We start from the raw sequence: 18,477 nt of genomic DNA, 5'->3' as shown, positions 1-18,477 counted from the left end.
TGAGATGGGACCAGGGAGGATTTGTCTGTGTTGATCAGTCAGCCTAACTGAGAAAGCGTGTTCAGTGTGATCTGGAGACTGTGGAGGCAGTCCCTGAACGTGGGACCCTTGATCATTAGGTCGTCGAGGTAGGGGATAATTACAATCCCCCTGGCTCGTAGAATGGCCATGACAGTCGCCATTACCTTTGTGAAAACCCTCGGGGCGGAGGCAAGCCCGAAGGGGAGAGAAGTGAATTGGTAATGTGCGTTCGGGAAGGCAAATCAAAGGAACTTCTGATATGGTGCGCAGATTGGAATATGAAGATACGCATCCTGAATATTCACTGAACATAGGTATTCCCCGGCCTCCATCGAGGCGACTACCGACCTGAGGCACTCCATGCTGAAGTGCCGTACGCGTATCTGTCGGTTTAGTTGTTTGAGGTCTAAGATCGGACGTAGTGAGCCGTCCTTTTTTGGAACGACGAAAAGATTTGAGTAGAAACCCGAACACCTTTCTTGAAGGGGGACTGGAACTATGACTCCTGAGCGCAGAAGGGAGGCAATGGCCTGAAGGAAACCGGGAAGTAGATGGATGCGGGTGGCGTGACCTGAGAAATCGTGTTCTTGGTATCGCGTTGAACTCAATCTTGTAGCCTGAGGTCACTATCTCCTTGACCCAGGCATTTTCTATTGCCGATACCCAAGGGTCTCGGAACAGAAGTAGGCGGCCGCCCACCCTGGGAGAAAACCCAGGTGGGGGTGACCCGTCATGCTGAGGAAAATCTGTTGGATCGTGATTGGGATCCAGAGGGCTTGGAAGAGCGACCCTTTGCGCGCCAGTTGGGAGTGGGCCTAAATGTAGGCTTACGTTTGTCCTGCTGCGCTGTGGTACGGTCCTGTTGAGAGGAGAATCCTGGTTAAGCGAACCGACGAAAGGACCGAAACTGAAGGTAATGTTTCCTAGGAAAGGGGCGATTAGGTCTCGGCTGAGGAAGAGAAGTGCTCTTGTCCCCAGTGGCATCGGAGATGATCTGGTCTAATTTAGACCCAAACAGTCTGGAGCCCTGAAAAGGGAGATTTGTTAGTGATTTCTTGGAGGCCGGGTAGGCGTTCCAAGCATTCAGCCAAAGAATCCTACGTATAGCGATGATATTGCTTGAGACGCGGGCTGAACAGGTAGCGGCGTCAAGGGACGCAGTGAGGAGATATTTCCCTGCGTGGGCGATCTGATCCGCTAGGTCAGCCAGATCATCTGGGGAAGCCCCGGTGAGGATACCCTGCCTAAGCTGTTTGGCCCATGCGGAGACTGCTTTTGATACCTAAGTTGAGGCGAAGGAAGGACAAAAAGAGGTGCCAGCAGCCTCGAAGGCTTACTTAGCCAAGGCCTCAACCTGTCTATCTGTAGTGTCCTTGAGGGAAGAACCGTCTGGAAGGGACAGTACCGTCTTAGCCGAGAGACAGGAGGATCCACAGAAGGGGACTCCGTCCATCTGCTGACGAGATCGTGGTTAAAGGGGTATAGCATGTCTAACTGTTTCTTTCCAGTGAAGCGCTTCTCTGGATGCTCCCATTGTTTTTGAAAGACACAATCAAATTCTGAATGGTTAGAAAAAGTGCGTGCCGGGCGCTTGATTCTCTTGAAGGAAATGGAGTAGTCCTGAGAAGGGCTCTCGTCCTCTTTAACGTGCAGAGTCTGATTGACGGCCGATATAAGGCTGTCAACCATGTCCTGGACTCTAGAATATTGTTCCGTGTCGGACCCAGAGTCAGAATCTGATGCCGTGTCTGATCCCGGAGCGACCTCTGGGGAAGAGGTGTGAGATGCAGGGAGCAATTTGGAGTCTGGAGAGCTGGAGGATGAGCTTGTGTGAGTCCATTTCTGAGAATGTGCCCTTGGTCTGCCCTTAGAAGGAGGGTGCAGATGTGCCTGCGAATCGTCCGTTGGAATGTTCGGAGCACTGGTGGCCGTGGATAGCATGGGCAAGCGTTCTAGGACCTGCACCAGAGATTGAGACACCTTGGTGAGGTCAGAGACAGACTGGGACATAGCAACAGCCCACTCTGGAGGAGAGGGAGTTCCTTCGTCCTGGGCGGCGGGGGGATCTTGGGGTGCCAGCATGGCGGTAGGTTTGCAGGTCGAGCAGAAAGCTGTTGTGAGACCCGTGGCCCACTTAGTACCGCAAAGAGCACAGGCGTAGTATGTGACTATGTGAGCGGGACGGACTGAAAGCTCCCTGGGTTTGGGCATATGTGCCTGACCAGGGATAGTGCAGAGGAGAGCGTCTGTGGGCAGGAAAGGGTGTGGGTCGGTGCCAGGGCAGAGCCTACCCGATCCGTGTCCCCCGATGGAACTCCGGAGGTGAGGCTGGAGCCGGCCACTGTTGTAAGGTAGAAGGAGCAGAGCTGCGGTGAGGCAGAGTGATGGCGTCGGCGTAGAAGGCAGGGAGGAGCAGGGCACGCTGCCTTGATGACGAGGAGCGCCGAGGCTCTGATAGGAGGAGGGGAAGGTGGCGGGCTTGAATGAGCCGACCGTGGATAGGTCCGCGGGAAGGCTCGAGGGTGTGGCGGAAGTGTCACCCTGCTCCTCGGCCCTGGTTGGCCGATTACCGGAAGGGGAGTATACACGCCGGTAAGAGGGACAGCCCACCAGAGACGCCCCCCGACGGAGAAAGCGCGGGCAGTTTTGCCGCGTATAATGGGGAAGAAGGAGGGGGACGCTGAAGATGCGAGGAAGGGGGCATGGCCCGGGAAGCGCTGCTGAAGTAAGTGCCATATTTGTGAGGCGGTGGGGGGGGGGGAGCAGCGATGGGAAACTGGGACCTGTGGTTGAGAGACAGTAGTTGATGTACCTCTCAGGGCTGTTGAAGGGGTCCCGATACCTCATCTTCCTTTCCCCTTCTGAGGATGATCACAGGAGGTCCTCCGTGTATAAGGGGGGATCCTGGCTTTTCCTCCTTCCCGCACTGTCCGGTCCTGGACAGTGCAGGAGATGGTGTCAACCCCAGAATCTGGGGGAAGGTCACCCGCAGGGACCACCGTCTCCCTCCCAGGCCGCTCCGAGGAGGGGGCTGGGGTGGGGAACAGGCAAGGACTGGCCACCGGGAATCACCCTGAGACACCGTGAGGTGACAGGGGATAAGTCCTGCCCAGCGGGTCCGAGAGTGGGAGATGTGGGGGCTGCCACACTGCTCTCTCGGTCGCCTGTAAGATGGGTTAACGGGACACAGTGTTCCCTGTTAGCCCTGAAGAGCTGTATCTGAAAAAGAAAGAACAAGGATTAATAAAACACAACGGGGTTGGATCTGTTAGGATCCAGGTCTACCTCCTACAGACACTAAGCTTAAACTGGTGAGCTTGGTGCCTTGTAGGCGGGTGTATACTGCGGAGGAGGAGCTTTTTTCTTTTTTTGCCTAGTGTTAACCTGCTAGTGACAACAGCATACACCCATGGTCCTGTGTCCCCCAATGAAGTGATAAAGAAAAGACCCTGTGGGCCTTGAGATTTTAGTATTCCTATTAAGGGAAATGAGGAAATAGTTTGATTTATTTCACAGTTTTGTAAGCCCATTCCTAAGTTGGAGATACCTAAAGAATTGAGATCTTGGAACCTTGAATTTATTTCGCACCTGTTCAAATGAGTATAGATGTTTCATAAATATCTCTTAACACATAGATCCCATTAGCTATCCAAAAGGGGGCAGATGGATGTTCCATTAATGTCTCAAAATACGGATTCCCCCATATAGGCATTTCAGCTATAACATGTGTAAAGTCGGTTCTTTTCTTTGCCTGTTTCCATACCGTTCTCGCTAATCTATGTAGGGGTAACAAGTTAATGGGAGTCGATTTATTTAATTCTAGAAAACCCAATAAACAACCTGTGCCTAATACGTGTGCCAAGTGGTTCTCAGAATTCAGTAATTGGGAGTCAGGCATCCAACTACGGATAGCTTTAAGCTGACCTGCTAAATAGTATAGGTGGAAGTCAGGCAAAACTGCTCCTCCCATGTCTTTAGGCCTTTGAAGGGTAGATAACCTCAGTTTTGGTCTGGGACTTCCCCAAATAAATGTGGACATCAAAGAGTTAAGAGATGTAAAAAAGTTTTTAGGGACCGGTACTGCACTATGTTGTAATATGTAATTACATTTAGGGAGTAAGATCATCTAAATTAAGTTAATCCTTCCTGACGCTGATAGCGGTAATCTCCCCCACAAGGAAAATTTACACTTAGCGTATTCTAATAAAGGAAGAATATTACTCGATAGGTCCTCTCTATCATTTCTAACAATCATAATTCCCAAGTATTTGAAACAAGACACTACAGGTAGAGGAGATAACGTTTCCAAGTCAGTATTTTGAGAGGGCGACAAAGAAATAAGAGAAGATTTATCCCAATTTATAAAGAGGCCCGAATATTCACTAAATTTATCAATAGTAGAAATAACAGATGGGAGAGTATCTTTAACCTTGTCCATAAAAATTATCATGTCGTCTGCATATAAACCAATTTTGTCAGTTCTGTCTGCAATTGTAACTCCACTGATATCCTCAGATGATCGTATTCTTATAGCCAGAGCTTCAATTGCCAGAGCGAATAAAGCCGGAGACAAAGGGCATCCCTGGCGAGTTCCCCTTTCCAATGAAAAAGATGTGGATGATAAATTATTTATCGTTATTTTAGCTTTAGGGGCCTTGTACAATAATAATAATAATTTTTATTTTTATAGCGCCAACATATTCCGCAGCACTTTACAAATTTTAGGGGGGACTTATACAACAATACAGAATAAACATAACTCATATCGAAAGGAGTGAGGGCCCTGCTCGCAAGCTTACAGTCTATGAGGAAATGGGGGAGACACAAAAGGTACAATATTTGAATCCAGGCCCGAAATTTAGGGCCAAAACCAAATTTCTCTAGACAGGCAAATAAAAACGGCCACTCCAGTGAATCAAAAGCCTTGGCGCATCCAGTGAAGCCAAGGCCCAAATATTTTCTGGTATCAAAGAGCTATATTGAGTTATTGATTGTACCCTTCTAATGTTAATAGAAGTATTTTTTCCTGGCATAAAGCCTGTTTGGTCCGAGTGGACAACTGAGAGTATCACCTTATTAAGTCTCAAATCTAGAATTTTTGTGAGAATTTTGTAATCCACATTTAACAGTGAAATAGGATGATATGATCCACACTCCAATGGATCCTTCCCCTCCTTTTTAAGAACAATAATATTGGCGTCATAAAAGGATTCAGGCAGGGAACCACTTTGCATCGCCTCTGAGAAAGTCTCTAAAAGATGTTGCATTAAGCCCCTTTGATATTTAAGATAGAGTTCTAGAGGTAGGCCATCAGGGCCCGAAGCTTTACCCAAAGTCATATCTGCCAGGGCTGCATTTATTTCCTCTAAAGTGATATCTGCATCTAAAAGGGACCCTAGGGAGTGGGAGCATTAATGGGCTTGTGCAATAGATTAACCCGTATCAAATATGAGATTTAATTTTGGGTATTGTGTAGGTTATTTTGTTCCCCCCCATGTGTTCTATATCTCTTCTACGGATTACATCTCTTGGATAAGCTCCGGGATACACGGAATCTATCCGGATTGAGTTTGGACTTTACTCCAACTAATGGTGAGACCGTTCCTTTCTCATATTTAATTGCTGTGTTACCTTACCTGGTGACCACTGGTTTTATATGTGTTGTCATTTGTCCTTTTGTTATTATCCTTTTGGAGTCTTTTGTTCTTTTATTATATATTAATAAAGGTTATTTTTTATCTTATTACCCACTACCCTGCTCTAAACTACTTTATGGTTGGTAGCTTTTGGCTCTTATGCACAGGCAGATGTCGGCAATGATGCAGGCTCAGCTCCTGAGTTCGCTCCATTAACCCACACCAGCTGCATGACGTAATGGTACATCATGTAGCAGGAAGAAATTAAAATTCACAGTTACAGTACAGCTACGTAACAACATGTGCCTGATGTGTAAAATAAATCTGCACATAAAATGTAATTACCTGATACAGCCATTTCAAAGCACTGTCTGTGGATCCCCCATCGCAGCCTCTATCCAAGTATGAACAGTCAATGACCTGCTGTACACTGAAGTCCTGCAGGGGGTGTCCGCTGATAGCGTAGGCAGACTCTACAGCACCAACCACACTGAAGGCCCAACAGGCACCACACTGAGAATAGTAGAAGGTCAGAATTATTTCCACATAATAATATACTTTACTACCTATATTACTTTACTGGCCTAACCAAATGCTGGTAACTAATTATGTGAAATATCAAAATGATGAGTTTATTTTATTACGCTAACTATATAGCGACATCATATTCCTCAACGCTTTACAGATATTGTAATCGCTGTCCCCATTGGGGCTCACAATCTAGATTCCCTATCAGTATGTCTTTGGAGTGTGGGAGGAAACCGGAGAACCCAGAGGAAACCCACGCAAACATGGGAAGAACATACAAACTCCTTGCAGATGTTGTCCTTGGGGGGGGGATCTGAACCTATGACCTCAGTGCTGTAAGACTGCAGTGCTACCCACTGAGCCACTGGCTTTGGTGCTGGAGCACACAACTCTGGAAAAATCAATGTATATAATGTGTACATCCTTCAATTTAGTCCTGACTAAATCCTAGTCGATGTTAATGATAGTCTGTGTGAGAATGTAATCACAATTGTATCATGAAAAGATGGAGCGAATGAAATTCGCAGAAAGGTAAAGGTGGACAACTGTACTGGTTTATCTCCCTCAAATATCGTTAAAGGGGCTGTCCACTACAGTTTACATAATGTAAAATAGGGAATAGAATCAACAAAAGTAGCTGATGTGATGTCTGTGACGCGCTGTGGAATTAATGGCGCTATATAAGTGAGTAAAATAAATAAATAAAATAAATGTGCAAGTTCTTGTCAGCATCCACTATGGAGATATGCTGCTCAGTTCCATTCAATTTTTACATCCAGCCGCCAATGAAATTAATAATAGCTGATCAGTAGGGAGCCAGTGTCGAACCTCGATCTGATAGTCATCACCTATCCTATTATACTCTCTTTTACCTAGGGGCCACTGGGGCAATTGCTCTTCCTTTTGGATCAGTTTTATACAAACCTGTTACAATGGCATGGTTTCCTAAAGGGAACCTGTCAGCTGATACGGTTTGGGCAACATGTATCAGCCACTGGCTGTGCGATCACAGCCATATACAGTACAGACCAAAAGTTTGGACACACCTTCTCATTTAAAGATTTTTCTGTATTTTCATGACTATGAAAATTGTACATTCACACTGAAGGCATCAAAACTATGAATTAACATATGTGGAATTATATACTTAACAAAAAAGTGTGAAACAACTGAAAATACGTCTTATATTCTAGGTTCTTCAAAGTAGCCACCTTTTGCTTTGATGACTGCTTTGCACACTCTTGGCATTCTCTTGATGAGCTTCAAGAGGTAGTCACCGGAAATGGTTTGGTGCAGAAGTCAGGTGGATACACAGCTGATAGTCCTACTGAATAGACTGTTAGAATTTTTATTATGGCAAGAAAAAAGCAGCTAAGTAAAGAAAAATGAGTGCCCATCATTACTTTAAGAAATGAAGGTCAGTCAGTGCGAAAAATTGGGCAAACTTTGAAAGTGTCCCCAAGTGCAGTTGCAAAAACCATCAAGCGCTACAAAGAAACTGGCTCACATGAGGACTGCCCCAGGAAAGGAAGACCAAGAGTCACCTCTGCTTCTGAGGATAAGTTTATCCGAGTCACCAGCCTCAGAAATAGCAGGTTAACAGCAGCTCAGATTAGAGACTAGGTCAATGCCACACAGAGTTCTAACAGCAGACACATCCCTTCAACAACTGTTAAGAGGATACTTTGTGCAGCAGGCCTTCATGGTAAAATAGCTGCTAGGAAACCACTGCTAAGGACAGGCAATAAGCAGAAGAGACTTGTTTGGGCTAAAGAACACAAGGAATGAACATTAGACCAGTGGAAATCTGTGCTTTGGTCTGATGAGTCCAAATTTGAGATCTTTGGTTCCAACCACTGTGTCTTTGTGCGACGCAGAAAAGGTGACCGGATGGACTCTACATGCCTGGTTCCCACCGTGAAGCATGGAGGAGGAGGTGTGATGGTGTGGGGGTGCTTTGCTGGTGACACTGTTGGGGATTTATTCAAAATTGAAGGCATACTGAACCAGCATGGCTACCACGGGATCTTGTAGCGGCATGCTATTCCATCCGGTTTGCGTTTAGTTGGCCCATCATTTATTTTTCAACAGGACAATGACCCCAAACACACCTCCTGGCTCTGTAAGGGCTATTTGACCAAGAGGTAGAGTGATGGGGTGCTGCGCCAGATGACCTGGCCTCCACAGTCACCAGACCTGAATCCAATCGAGATGGTTTCGGGTGAGCTTGACCGCAGAGTGAAGGCAAAAGGGCCAACAAGTGCTAAGCATCTCTGGGAACTCCTTCAAGATTGTTGGAAGACCATTTCCGGTGACTACCTCTTGAAGCTCATCAAGAGAATGCCAAGAGTGTGCAAAGCAGTCATCAAAACAAAAGGTGGCTACTTTGAAGAATCTAGAATATAAGACATATTTTCAGTTGTTTCACACTTTTTTGTTAAGTATATAATACCATAGGGGTTAATTCGTAGTTTTGATGCCTTCAGTGTGAATGTACAATTTTCATAGTCATGAAAGTAGAGAAAAATCTTTAAATGAGAAGGTGTGTCCAAACTTTTGGTCTGTACTGTATGTTTGTCTCTGAAACGCTGCGGCGTTTCCGAGAACAACATGCTTTTAATAGCTGCCGAGGACAGAGCCGTGCAGGTGACTAGTTGTACAGGTGGGTCCATGGCGACTTCTCCCCTCCCGCTGACAGTGGCTGAGAAGTCTCTCCCTATAAGACAAACATACCTGGCTGTGATCGTACAGTCAGTGGCAGAGACAGGCTGCCCATGGTTTAGGCAGCATGTATCAGCTGACAGGTTCCCCTTAAATACACAGTAGCCATTCTACCAATTTACCATCAACAAATTTCAAAATTTTACATATCGATGTAAATACTTGTATGCCAAAAATGACAAAAGCATTTTTGGGGTGATACCTTTATTGGCTAACCAGAAAATATACAGTACAGACCAAAAGTTTGGACACCTTCTCATTTAAAGATTTTTCTCTATTTTCATGACTATGAAAATTGTACATTCACACTGAAGGCATCAAAACTATGAATTAACACATGTGGAATTATATACTTAACAAAAAAGTGTGAAACAACTGAAAATATGTCTTATATTCCAGGTTCTTCAAAGTAGCCACCTTTTGCTTTGATGACTGCTTTGCACACTCTTGGCATTCTCTTGATGAGCTTCAAGAGGTAGTCACCGGAAATGGTTTTCACTTCACAGGTGTGCCCTGTCAGGTTTAATAAGTGGGATTTCTTGCCTTATAAATGGGGTTGGGACCATCAGTTGTGTTGTGCAGAAGTCAGGTGGATACACAGCTGATAGTCCTACTGAATAGACTGTTAGAATTGGTATTATGGCAAGAAAAAAGCAGCTAAGTAAAGAAAAACAAGTGGACATCAATACTTTAAGAAATGAAGGTCAGTCAGTCCGAAAAATTGGGCAAACTTTGAAAGTGTCCCCAAGTGCAGTTGCAAAAACCATCAAGCGCTACAGAGAAACTGGCTCACGTGAGGACCACCCCAGGAAAGGAAGACCAAGAGTCACCTCTGCTTCTGAGGATAAGTTTATCCGAGTTACCAGCCTCAGAAATCGCAGGTTAACAGCAGCTCAGATTAGAGACCAGGTCAATGCCACACAGAGTTCTAACAGCAGACACATCTCTACAACAACTGTTAAGAGGAGACTTTGTGCAGCAGGCCTTCATGGTAAAATAGCTGCTAGGAAACCACTGCTAAGGACAGGCAACAAGCAGAAGAGACTTGTTTGGGCTAAAGAACACAAGGAATGGACATTAGACCAGTGGAAATCTGTGCTTTGGTCTGATGAGTCCAAATTTGAGATCTTTCGTTCCAACCACCGTGTCTTTGTGCGACGCAGAAAAGGTGAACGGATGGTCTCTACATGCCTGGTTCCCACCGTGAAGCATGGAGGAGGAGGTGTGATGGTGCAGGGATGCTTTGCTGGTGACACTGTTGGGGATTTATTCAAAATTGAAGGCATACTGAACCAGCATGGCTACCACAGCATCTTGCAGCGGCATGCTATTTCATCTGGTTTGCGTTTAGTTGGACCATCATTTATTTTTCAACAGGACAATGACCCCAAACACACCTCCAGGCTGTGTAAGGGTTATTTGACCAAGAAGGAGAGTGATGGGGTGCTACGCCAGATGACCTGGCCTCCACAGTCACCAGACCTGAACCCAATCGAGATGGTTTGGGGTGAGCTGGACCGCAGAGTGAAGGCAAAAGGGCCAACAAGTGCTAAGCATCTCTGGGAACTCCTTCAAGATTGTTGGAAGACCATTTCCGGTGACTACCTCTTGAAGCTCATCAAGAGAATGCCAAGAGTGTGCAAAGCAGTCATCAAAGCTAAAGGTGGCTACTTTGAAGAACCTAGAATATAAGACATATTTTCAGTTGTTTCACACTTTTTTGTTAACTATATAATTCCACATGTGTTAATTCATAGTTTTGATGCCTTCAGTGTGAATGTACAATTTTCATAGTCATGAAAATAGAGAAAAATCTTTAAATGAGAAGGTGTGTCCAAACTTTTGGTCTGTACTGTATATATATGCAAGCTTTCAGAGCACAGAGTCTCCTTCTTCAGGCAAGATTACAAATGAATTCATAAGACAAAAGGCACAGCATTTGAGAGATGTTACAACAAGACATTTGTTCATGAGGTGTAAGTTGTGATGCCTCCTACAGATAAGTTAGGGAGAGCAAATTAGTTTTTTTTGTTGCAAAATGAGAGGCCTTGGGAATGTTTCATTATCTGGAGGTGTGAATTGTGTCCATGTAGTGAGTCATAAAGCCAGGTGTTATATTTAGTCCCGTTGTCAGTGAATTGAACATCCTTATCAATTTGAATTCCCAAATTTTTCTTTCTCTGTTGCCCTTGAAGTGACTTTTTAGTATTAAAACTTTTAGATCTTTCATACAGTGTCACCGGCCAATTATAATACTAAAAGGTCACTTCAAGGGCAACAGAGAAAGAAAAATTTGGGAATTCAAATTGATAAGGATGTTCAATTCACTGACAACAGGACTAAATATAACACCTGGCTTTATGACTCACTACATGGACACAATTCACACCTCCAGATAATTAAACATTCCAAGGCCTCTCATTTTGCAACAAAAAAAACTAAATTTGCTCTCCCTAACTTATCTGTACAAGGCATCACAACTTACACCTCATGAACAAATGTCTTGTTGTAACATCTCTCAAATGCTGTGCCTTTTGTCTTATGAATTCATTTGTAATCTTGCCTGAAGAAGGAGACTCTGTGCTCTGAAAGCTTGCATATATATATATATATATTTTCTGGTTAGCCAATAAAGGTATCACCCCAAGAATACTTTTGTCATTTTTGGCATACAAGTATTTACATCAATTTTTCTGGCTAACACGGTACCACAATATAACTTTGTATTGTACATAAAAATTTTACATAAAAATGTACAGTAGCTTACATCCAGCTGATTTTTCACTTCAGTCACCATGTTTTTATCTCTCCAGTCAAACCTCAAAGGTAAAGGATTTCCTCCAAATATTGTCTTATCAGGTACATAATCATCCAGGTTCTTTGAAGGGTAACTCCTCAGGTAAATATCTACATAGAAAAAGGCATTTAAATACTTCCATCAGTAATGAAACCATATTTAATCAGAAATCTCTAATGATGACAGAAACACATCTTTCATGTATTAAGCTTCAGATTAGTAGGCCTTGAGTGATGTCATGTATGTGTCGTGCCTTAACGATAATGTTGCACCGGGCCTACTGGTCAGAAGAGGCACCGGGGATGCCGGAAGTTAGGAGGAGGGTCACAGGTTTGGGCCCACTGAGGTTCAGTCCAGGTTTTGGCATTCTGACGAGCCGCACTTCGTGCAGCGATACTTTATCATAAGAAAGGACTCAAACAAAAAGCTCAAATATATATAGTGGGGGAAATAAGTATTTGATCCCTTGCTGTTTTGTAAGTTTGCTCACTGACAAAGACATGAACAGTCTATAATTTTAAGGGTAGGTTAATTTTAACATTGAGAAATAGAATATCCAAAAAAATAAATCAAGAAAATCGCATTGTATAAATTAGATACATTTTTTTGCATTTTGCTGTGAGAAATAAGTATTTGATCCCCTACAGTACAAACCATGACGAGTTCTGGCTCCCACAGACCAGTTAGACGCTCCTAATCAACTCGTTACCTGCATTAAAGACAGCTGTCTTACATAGTCACCAGTATAAAAGACTCCTGTCCACAGAGTCAATTAATCAGTCAGACTCTAACCTCTACAACATGGGTAAGACCAAAGAGCTTTCTAAGGATGTCAGGGACAAGATCATAGACCTGCACAAATATGGAATGGGCTACAAAACCATAAGTAAGATGCTGGGTGAGAAGGAGACAACTGTTGGTGCAACAGTAAGAAAATGGAAGAAATACAAAATGACTGTCAATCAGCATCGATCTGGGGCACCATGCAAAATCTCACCTCGTGGGGTATCCTTGATCATGAGGAAGGTGAGAGATCACCCTAAAACTACATGGGGGGAAGTTGTTAATGATCTCAAGGCAGCTGGGACCACAGTCACCAAGAAAACTATTGGTAACACGTTACGCCTTAAAGGTTTAAAATCCTGCAGTGCTGGCAAGGTCCCCCTGCTCAAGAAGGCACATGTGCAGGCCCGTCTGAAGTTTTCCAATGAACACCTGGATGATTCTGTGAGTTATTGGGAGAAGGTGCTGTGGTCAGATGGGACAAAAATTGAGCTCTTTGACATTAACTCAACTCGCCGTGTTTGGAGGAAGAAGAAGGATGAGTACAACCCCAAGGACATCATACCAACCGTGAAGCATGGTGGGAGAAACATTATACTTTGGGGGTGCTTTTCTGCAAAGGGGACATGACGACTGCACTGTACTGAAAGAAAGAAGGATGGGGTCATGTATCGCGAGATTTTGGCCAACAACTTCCTTCCCTCAGTAAGAGCATTAAAGATGGGTCGTGGCTGGGTCTTCCAGCAAGACAATGACCCAAAACAAATAGCCAAGGCAACAAAGGAGTGGCTCAAAAAGAAGCACATTAAGGTCATGGAGTGGCCTAGCCAGTCTCCAGACCTTAGTCCCATAGAAAACTTATGGAGGGAGTTGAAGCTCCGAGTTGCCAAGTGACAGCCTCAAAATCTGAATGATTTAGAGATGATCTGCAAAGAGGAGTGGACCAAAATTCCTCCTGACATGTGTGCAACCCTCATCATCAACTACAAAAAACGTCTGACTGCTGTGCTTGCCAACAAGGGTTTTGCCACCAAGTATTAAGTGTTGTTTGCAAGAGGGATCAAATACTTATTTCTCACTGCAAAATAATGTATCTAATTTATACAATGTGATTTTCTTGATTTTTTGGGATATTCTATCTCTCAATGTTAAAATTAACCTACCCTTAAAATTACAGACTGTTCATGTCTATGTCAGTGGGCAAACTTACAAAAACAGCAAGGGATCAAATAATTATTTCCCCCACTGTATGTGAACAGATCCATGTAGAATCATGCGATAGCCCTTTACAAATCACCCACAGTGACAATGGGGGTTTCCTCTTACACCATGTGAGATACAATAATTGACATTAACTTACTGGTAAATTCTTCAACTGACAAATCAGAAAACTGATTAATTCCATAATAAGCATCACCGCTATCTTGCGCATTACGGTTCAGATACTTGTGTCTCTCCAGGCTGTCCTAGAAGAGAAAAAGGTACAAGATTACTACTTCAGCATTTCACAGAATAATCTAAAAGATGAAAATCATTACTGACTATCGCAAAGAAGAAACACATGAAAATTGTACATGCGGATTGTACATGCGTTTTTCCTGCCAGGGACAAGCAGAAGTGAAGCGTTCTTCACATGCATTTCCGCATGCGGATTGTCAAGCGCTTTCCAGGCGATTTTAGCATCACTTGGAAAGTGCTTGTCAACTTGGTCACACTATATAAATCCATGCAAACGGCATGGATTTATATAGTGTGACCGAAAGAATGGTAAAAAAATAAATACATACTTACCTTCTGATGGCCCCCGGAGTCTTTATCCGATGCGTATTGGCTTGCCGGCAGCTCGCGGTACACTGAAGGACCTGCTGACGTCAGAGGCCACGTGACCCGTCACATGACTAAATGATGTTATGGCAGGTCCTTTTAAGACCATCGCGAGCTTCCGGCAAGCCTGGACGCATCGCTAAGGAGACCGGGGGACATCAGAAGGTAAGTATAATGTATATTTTTTTTATTTTATTCTTTTTTTTACAGGTACTATGGTACCCGGGTCTGGAGGAGAGTCTCCTGTCCTCCACACCCGGGTACCATCCGCACATTGAAACGCGTGAATTCCGCATGTACAGATGCAGTGATGCGGATTCCATGTGTTCCAATGCAAGTCAATGACGGCGAAAACGCCGCGCTTCTTTTTATTCAATCCGTTTTCTGATGCTTGGGTGACGGGAAGAAATCCCTGCCTACATTGTGAATTACAATGTCCCCTCCCTCCCCTGCGGGTCACAGTGCCCTGTGACGTGCATGTCTCGTCATCCAAGTCCCGCACCTGCCAGGGAGTCACTGTGTAAAAAAAGTTACAAGACGCCATGCAAAAACAAGTCATCCTATAGCTGCATGGTGGAAAAATATAGTTGTAGGTCTCAAATGGAAACACATTTTTTTAGCCAGAACAACATGTTAGTTTATTATAGGAAACCTCTTCAGGTGACCTGGTGTTAGGCTGCACTCGGGTATCTACTCTGCACCTGGAATGCGCGCTCACATCGTGCACACAACTGATCGTATACATAAAGCTGTTAGTATGGCGCCGCCTGCTGGACTACACCTGCATTACTTCCACTTGTATCGCAGTCAGTAAACCAGACATAATGCCCACTACATTGGCACAAAACACAGACATACACGAGTACCAGGAATATTCTGTATCTGCCCGCAGAGAGCTGAGTGCCAGTCGGGTATTTCTTGCCCAATGTCTCCAGGAAGCGCCGTACTGTGGCGTTGTGAGCGGGTCCGTGCAGCGCCCCGGTGGCGGGCACAGTGCTGCTCTCATTGTGTGCTGGGGGTCTGCCCGCCTGGCATGGCGGCTGCTGCTCTCCGGCAGACACGGGCAGTGACGAGGTCACATGGACACTCACACAGCCCGCAACCCACAGCCACCACATACTGCTCACAGACACGCAGGAAGTGACTGACCAGCACGGCGCTTCCTTGTCTCCGTGTGAGCCGCTTGTGCGCCATCTTCCTGTAAACCGCCGCTATTACTATCATAGTCACCTTGTACCATGAGCCGGTGCCCGGTGTTCATGAAGTGTGTAGTCTGCACATAAAGACCCCCATGTATCAATAATGGCGTCAGCTGTGCCAGCGCCTCAGTGCAGAGCAGAGATGGCAAAACTCACAGAGGGCCAAAATGAAAAGCTTGGACAAACTTGCAGACCAACCAGTATACAGTATAATGGGCCCCACAGTCTTCTATACAGAAAAATGAGCCCCACATAGTCCTCCATACAGAATAATGGGCCCCACATAGTCCTCCATACAGAATAATGGACCCACATAGCCCTCCATACAGAATAATGGGCCCCACATAGTCCTCCATACAGAATAATGGACCCACATAGCCCTCCATACAGAATAATGGGCCCCACATAGTCCTCCATACAGAATAATTGCCCCACATAGTCCTCCATACTGTATAATGGCACCACATAGTCCTCCATACAGAATAATGGGCCCCACATAGTCCTCCATACAGAATAATGGCCCCACATAGTCCTCCATACAGAATAATGGGCCCACATAGTCCTCCATACAGAATAATGGGCCCCACATAGTCCTCCATACAGAATAATGGCCCCACATAGTCCTCCATACAGAATAATGGACCCACATAGCCCTCCATACAGAATAATGGGCCCCACATAGTCTTCCATACAGAATAATGGGCCCCACATAGTCCTCAATACAGAATAATGGCCCCATATAGTCCTCCATACAGTATAATGGCCCCACATAGTCCTCCATACAGAATAATGGGCCCCACATAGTCCTTCATACAGTATAATGGCACCACATTGTCCTCCATACAGAATAATGGGCCCCACATAGTCCTCCATACAGAATAATGGCCCCACATAGTCCTCCATACAGTATAATGGCACCACATAGTCCTCCATGCAGAATAATGGGCCCACATAGTCCTCCATACAGAATAATGGACCCACATAGCCCTCCATACAGAATAATGGGCCCACATAGCCCTCCATACAGAATAATGGGCCCACATAGCCCTCCATACAGAATAATGGGTCCACATAGTCCTCCATACAGAATAATGGCACCACATAGTCCTCCATACAGAATAATGGGCCCCACATAGTCCTTCATACAGTGTAATGGCCCCACATAGTCCCCCATACAGTATAATGGGCCCCATATAGTCCTCCATACAGAATAATGGGTCCACATAGTCCTCCATACAGTATAATGGCAACACATAGTCCTCCATACAGAATAATGGGCCCCACATAGTCCTCCATACAGAATAATGGGCCCCACATAGTCCTCCATACAGTGTAATGGCCCCACATACTCCTCCATACAGTATAATGGGCCCCATATAGTCCTCCATACAGAATAATGGCCCCCACATAGTCCTCCATACAGAATAATGGCCCCACATAGTCCTCCATACTGAATAATGGGTCCCACATAGTCCTCCATACAGAATAATGGCTCCACATAGTCATCCATACTGAATAATTGGTCCCACATAGTCCTCCATACTGAATAATGGCCCCCACATAGTCCTCCATACAGAATAATGGCTCCACATAGTCCTCCATACAGAATAATGGGCCCCACATAGTCCTCCATACAGAATAATGGCACCACATAGTCCTCCTTACAGTATAATGGGCCCCACATAGTCCTCCATACTGAATAATGGGCCCCACATAGTCCTCCATACAATATACAGGGCCCCACATAGTCCTCCATACAGTATAATTGGCCCCACATAGTCCTACATACTGTATAATGGGCCCCACACAGTCCTCAATACAGTATAATGGGCCCCACATAGTCCTCCATACTGAATAATGGGCCCCACATAGTCCTCCATACAGAATAATGGGCCCCATATAGTCCTCCATACAGTATAATGGGCCCCACATAGTCCTCCATACAGTATAATGGGCCCCACATAGTCCTCCATACAGTATAATGGACCCACATAGCCCTCCATACAGAATAATGGGCCCACATAGCCCTCCATACAGAATAATGGGCCCACATAGCCCTCCATACAGAATAATGGGTCCACATAGTCCTCCATACAGAATAATGGCACCACATAGTCCTCCATACAGAATAATGGGCCCCACATAGTCCTTCATACAGTGTAATGGCCCCACATAGTCCCCCATACAGTATAATGGGCCCCATATAGTCCTCCATACAGAATAATGGGTCCACATAGTCCTCCATACAGTATAATGGCAACACATAGTCCTCCATACAGAATAATGGGCCCCACATAGTCCTCCATACAGAATAATGGGCCCCACATAGTCCTCCATACAGTGTAATGGCCCCACATACTCCTCCATACAGTATAATGGGCCCCATATAGTCCTCCATACAGAATAATGGCCCCCACATAGTCCTCCATACAGAATAATGGCCCCACATAGTCCTCCATACTGAATAATGGGTCCCACATAGTCCTCCATACAGAATAATGGCTCCACATAGTCATCCATACTGAATAATTGGTCCCACATAGTCCTCCATACTGAATAATGGCCCCCACATAGTCCTCCATACAGAATAATGGCTCCACATAGTCCTCCATACAGAATAATGGGCCCCACATAGTCCTCCATACAGAATAATGGCACCACATAGTCCTCCTTACAGTATAATGGGCCCCACATAGTCCTCCATACTGAATAATGGGCCCCACATAGTCCTCCATACAATATACAGGGCCCCACATAGTCCTCCATACAGTATAATTGGCCCCACATAGTCCTACATACTGTATAATGGGCCCCACACAGTCCTCAATACAGTATAATGGGCCCCACATAGTCCTCCATACTGAATAATGGGCCCCACATAGTCCTCCATACAGAATAATGGGCCCCATATAGTCCTCCATACAGTATAATGGGCCCCACATAGTCCTCCATACAGTATAATGGGCCC

The 18,477-nt window shown here is 45.0% G+C and overlaps 1 protein-coding gene across 1 annotated transcript in view; it reads right to left on the bottom strand.

The window, feature by feature from the left end:
* The window catches only part of CTSO (cathepsin O), a 38,005-nt gene extending 22,505 nt beyond the window's left edge, over nt 1–15,500 (bottom strand). Inside the window, exons 1-4 of the mRNA XM_073644932.1 lie at nt 15,177–15,500; nt 13,847–13,952; nt 11,674–11,813; nt 6,003–6,170 (exon numbers count right to left, since the gene is read on the bottom strand). Coding sequence (XP_073501033.1) covers nt 6,003–6,170; nt 11,674–11,813; nt 13,847–13,952; nt 15,177–15,428 — 666 coding nt within the window. The 5' untranslated portion in view covers nt 15,429–15,500. The remainder of the gene's footprint in view (nt 1–6,002; nt 6,171–11,673; nt 11,814–13,846; nt 13,953–15,176) is intronic.
* Between the last annotated feature and the right edge of the window lie 2,977 nt (nt 15,501–18,477).

Source organism: Phyllobates terribilis, unplaced genomic scaffold (genome assembly GCF_046119375.1).
Source record: "Phyllobates terribilis strain yellow unplaced genomic scaffold, ASM4611937v1 Scaffold_1__5_contigs__length_1240528914, whole genome shotgun sequence".
NCBI lineage: Eukaryota > Metazoa > Chordata > Amphibia > Anura > Dendrobatidae > Phyllobates > Phyllobates terribilis.
The sequence above is the reverse complement of the archived record's forward strand: the minus strand, read 5'-3'. Positions and strand labels throughout refer to the sequence as shown.